Consider the following 4,847-nt stretch of genomic DNA (forward strand, 5'->3'; position numbering starts at 1 on the left):
TTTACGATGGAACTCTTCTTTACTGGAAGGTATGAAAAAGAAATATTCTAAATGTTAGAACCGAAGCTGAAAAGGGGACACGATTTTTCCCGAAAGAAAAAAATGTTTTGATCCAGTTTTCTTTTTTTTAATATTATTATAACTATATCTATTACAGATGTTTTATTATTAAAGCAACTTTAAAATATCTTATATAATATATTTATTTAAAAGCATTAATTGCATTATGAACTAATTCATGAAAAAGAATAAACACTCTAAAATAATTTTGTTCCAAGTCTCTGGAAAAAAGGAAGTTCTTTTTTTTTTCTTTTTTCTTTTTAATTTATACTTAGTTAATCTAAGATGGAAAGTAAACGGGTAAGTTTTCAGTGCGGAATGTATTTTTGAATATACATACGACATGGAGTAGGAATTTTTACTTCCATAGTGACGTCATAGAACAGAAACGTCACAGAACAATAGGAATTTCGGGAAAAACGCATTCGTTGGGACAGAAAGAATTTTCTGTAAATTCTGATTCCATCGCAACAAGGTTACTACTAGATAAAATAATAATTACGTAAATATTTCCACAATGGGATGCACTTGTTCAACCGAGGCAGTGCCCATTGTGGAAATTCGTAGAAGAAGAAGAACAATCAAGGAGAGAATTGTTAGCTTCTTTTCAAGAAAGAATCGACCAAGAGAGAATCCGGATCCGCATCCACAAGAGGAAACGGAAGAAGGGACCGTCTCAGTGAATGCTCAAGTTGGGGATATCGAATCGGATATAAGCCAAGAGGAGAACACTTCTCTGCCGTTGTGTGAAATAGACCCTCCTTTGCCCACTAGGACATATTCCGATGTGTCTGTAACAGACATGATCGAAATATTCGAGAAGAGCAGGACCAAGAAATCTGTCAGCAGCACTACTTTTACCATTAAACGAAATGACTCAGATTCCAATCTGTCCTGTCCGAAAACACCACGTGACTCCCAGGCAGGACGGGGAAACGTGTCCTCAGAGAAATACAGCTCTGACCGGGAAAGCATCGACTACAAACCCCCTCTGGAGAAGCCCAACCCAGAGAAAAAGCTGAATTTTCATTATCCATGCTATCGAGTTAAGACTTCTAACGTGGAAAAATCACCAAATGTCGATATCTGCATCGGAGCCATTGCTTCAGAGGAAAACATCAGTGAAACAGCTGAAACATCTGAGATAGGAACCTCTCAGAAGACCAACAGCGGAATTTTTGCGAAGAACAACGCATATGAAGCAGCAAACAAAAGTTACAGTTATACATCCACAGCAAGAGATCTCAAGCAGGAGTCTGCAAAGGCATGGGATAGCGGTAACGACTCCCAGAGGAGCGCTTTCGAGAATGCAGGAACGAGTACCAGTGGTCATGCTTCTACAGGCCATGACAACGACACGCCAAAAGATGCCAGCGCTGGCCCATCCACTTGGACCAGTACTAAAATGTATGGCAATTCCCGCCAGCAGACCGCAAAGGAGATAGAAATGGCACTTCTGGCCGCTGAAAACAAACCAATCCACCGCCCTTCCTACCTTATTGATACTCGTGTTATCAATGTCCGCCCTAAAGCAGCTAAAGGCAATCGCAAGCCACCCGATGTATATCAAAGCAGTGCACCAACTCTAACTTACACTAACAACAGTCTGCAAAGCCGTATGCGCGATTTCAACCGCGATGTAGACAGGTTGTTTGAATCCCAGCCACAGCAGACTCAGCCAAGCCAAAAACCCTACAACATCAACAAGCGGCCCAAAGCAGCCCGTGGTGTCAGGTCTCTGCAAACCACTGATATTTGCGGAAACACGAGCGGTTTTTCCAGCGGCAGCTATAGTCTGCGTCCCCAGCTAACTATGCCAGGACTGAGGCTCCCAGAACAGGACGCTCTGGAGAAATTCATGCTGTCTCAGAGGACCAAGGAGGAGCAGAGGACACAGGGCAAGGATAAGGTAAGCAAGTACTTTACATGTTACATACGGGACATTCATTTATGATATGTTGACCACAAAGATGTAACTACACATGTGCATATGCGCGGATCCAATGAGAATGTATCCATGCAGGTAAAAATGGGAGTCCTCATGTTAGCTTGTCTAACCCCCCCCCCCCCCCCCCAGGTATTTGAAATGAGAAAATACATTTTTTTTCATTATAAGCCCTTTTAGAGTAAGTATAAGACAAACACATTCATTTTAAGTTTAAAAAGTGAAAGGGGGGGGGGGGCGAATACCATTGTCATCCGTGCATTAAATACTCTTAATAGCTATGTAATCTAAAGAAATACTGATATCATTATATCTAAATATTATTATTATTAAAGTGTAATTGCTTGGTATAGTAAAGATTTTTCTCCATAAATTCACTCGATCATTTCCTGTTAAGCTAAAAACCTTTAATTATTTTCAGAACTTAGTTAGCACCAAGCACCACTAGAACACACAGTCAACATTTGCAGAAGTTGGAACCTATATCTATTTAGTAATAAAAGTTAAATTACAGAGGAGAGTGAAAATTTCTTGATCCACTCCTACTCCTGCAGAGCGAATTTTTGATAACTTCTAATATTATAGCCAGCAATTACAATTACCAGCCATTATTTGCAAATGGAATCGATCCTTATTTTGTTTCAGGTTTTTGTCAATCCTCAGACCTGAAAGAAGCTTTCAGGTTTTTTTTCTCAATGTATTTATTTGTGTCGATATACAACAACTGAATTTTTTCTACTGCATCTTTTTGTTACCATAGCGTTTAAAACTTAGAGTACTTTTATTTAAACCTTGTATTTTTTTTTAAACAATTCTTGTACTAGATAATTTTTTAACCCCTTTTCTCCCTTTTCAAGGCTGTGTATGTATTTATTCCTTTTATCATATCATGTTTTTACATGTCTTCCACCTGCTTTGTTTGAATGAAATTTACTTTTAAGGATATATTGACATGCACGATATTAGAGTATTTTAAATCCACAATTTAAAGTATATTATGTACCTTTTTAAATGTTACAGTTATTATTTTTAACACCCCCTTTCTCCCACCGTTTTTTTTTCTTTCTCTGTGGTGATGCCTTGCATTTTATGAGGTTCTTTTTCATAATTTTACGTAGAACTGTATTTTGTTTTAGGTTGATAAGAAACGAAATTGTCTATACTTGTTAATCAGATGGGAATTGATATTTTATATTGAATATGTGGTACGGTAGATAAAGGGATTGCTGCTTTGATTAATGTTTTATTGGATGGTTTAAATTGTAAAGGAACCAATCGAATTTCTTGGTGTAGAACTTTACGGTGCGGATACCTGTTTCCGAATTATTTGATGGCTTGGCATTAAAAAAAAGGTCTCTCCTCTTCCATGTTAAATGCTATACATGTATATACAAACAAATATGTATTTTAGTCCAATTGTTCTGCTGTTCTTGAACTCTTTTAATCTTTCATGTTGATTTCACGAGTTTTCATCGCTGTTGGAGAATTAAGGGAAGTTGTTTTACCCATCGAAGGTTTTGTACATACAATGGGCGGATATACAGGTTTCCATTTGTTTCAAAAGCTTTGGGATTCTGGTTCGTGGTATACAGAATTTATGTGCATGTATATGAGTGTGTTAGCGTAATCGCAGATTTTAAAAGAGAAAAACCTCCGGTTCTCAGCGTCTGCCGAAGGCAACTGAACATTATAACTGGTACAGCCAAACACAGATATATATATGGCTATCTTTGATTTGCTTGATATATTTTTTTTTATGCATATCATGTTATTACTTTGTATGCTGTATTATAATTTTTCCCCTTATAGCCAGGGATGATTTTTTAAACATCCCATTTTCATTGCAAAAGGTGTCAGTCGAAAAACAAGGATAGTACAACAGTATAACAGATTTGGGAAAACATGCTTTCTCAGCGGATACTGGAAACAAGTGAAATCGGAAAATTGGAGTGGTTTTTTTCCTCACCACGAGAAACTGAAAACTGCTCCTCAAAACCCCCACCTCCTCTTTTATAAATGTTGATACTATGAATTATTTCATATTAAGTAAAAGAATTTATATTTAGATGCACTTTTCATTTCGCTGTTAAACTTAAAGCAGGAGGGTATATATATGAGCCTATATACATGTAGCTAGATTCAAAACAGAGAAGGGGTTGGGCAACTGATGCCAAAAAGTGGGTTTTCTTAATTTTTTTTTAATGCCATTGTTATTTTATAAAATTTTAGGTGTTTGAAAGAAGTTCTGTGTGTGTGAATGAAAGATTGTTCGAATGAGTGTATGTATGATGTGTAAATTTAAAAATATATATATATATATATATATATATAGAAAAATTAAACCAAAAAAATCAAAAGATATGAAAAAAAAATGAAAAAAGTATAAAAATGGAAAAATACTTGCTATAAAAACTAAAAGATAGACAAAACTCAAATAAAAAGATATAAAATATTAAGTGTGTGAAATTGTGAGTGTGTAAGGGTGAACGGGAGGGAGTGCAAAAGTGTTTTTCTTCTGGAAAAAAAATCTCAAAAAAATTACAAGATATACAAAAAATACTGAAAAAATAAAAAAAAATTATTTAAAATCCAAAAAAAAAACTATAAAAACTAATAAGATAAAAAAAATTCCATTTTGTTTTTCAAAAACCAACGAAAAATTGTTTCATATTCTTTTTGTTGTTGTAAAAGGCCTACAATGACGAGCCAACATACCGGCTTCTTTATTTTTTAATGTTTCCTCTTTTTGTGGTTGTTGTTGTTGTTTTAAAAAGCCTACAATGACAAGAAAACATACCAACTTCTTGAATTTTATAAATGCATGACTTTGTTTGAATGTGCA

At 35.5% G+C, this 4,847-nt stretch overlaps 1 protein-coding gene across 1 annotated transcript; it reads left to right on the plus strand.

Annotated features, from left to right (window-relative positions):
* The first annotated feature begins 577 nt into the window (after nt 1-577).
* LOC133200532 (uncharacterized) lies at nt 578-2,484 on the plus strand. The gene is made up of 2 exons (XM_061336319.1): nt 578-1,969; nt 2,427-2,484. The coding sequence occupies exons 1-2, from the start codon at nt 578-580 to the stop codon at nt 2,451-2,453; spliced, it is 1,419 nt and encodes a 472-aa protein (XP_061192303.1). The 3' UTR covers nt 2,454-2,484.
* Nucleotides 2,485-4,847: the final 2,363 nt, after the last annotated feature.

Source organism: Saccostrea echinata, unplaced genomic scaffold, assembly GCF_033153115.1.
Source record: "Saccostrea echinata isolate AGI-Se365-2 ecotype Australia unplaced genomic scaffold, CSIRO_AGI_Sech_v1 ptg000040l, whole genome shotgun sequence".
NCBI lineage: Eukaryota > Metazoa > Mollusca > Bivalvia > Ostreida > Ostreidae > Saccostrea > Saccostrea echinata.

Coding starts and splice junctions, on each gene's coding strand:
- LOC133200532 (XM_061336319.1), top strand. CDS start 578: ATGGGATGCACTTGTTCAACCGAGGCAGTGCCCATTGTGGAAATTCGT. Junction 1,970..2,426: donor GGACACAGGGCAAGGATAAG/GTAAGCAAGTAC, acceptor AATTATTTTCAG/AACTTAGTTAGCACCAAGCA.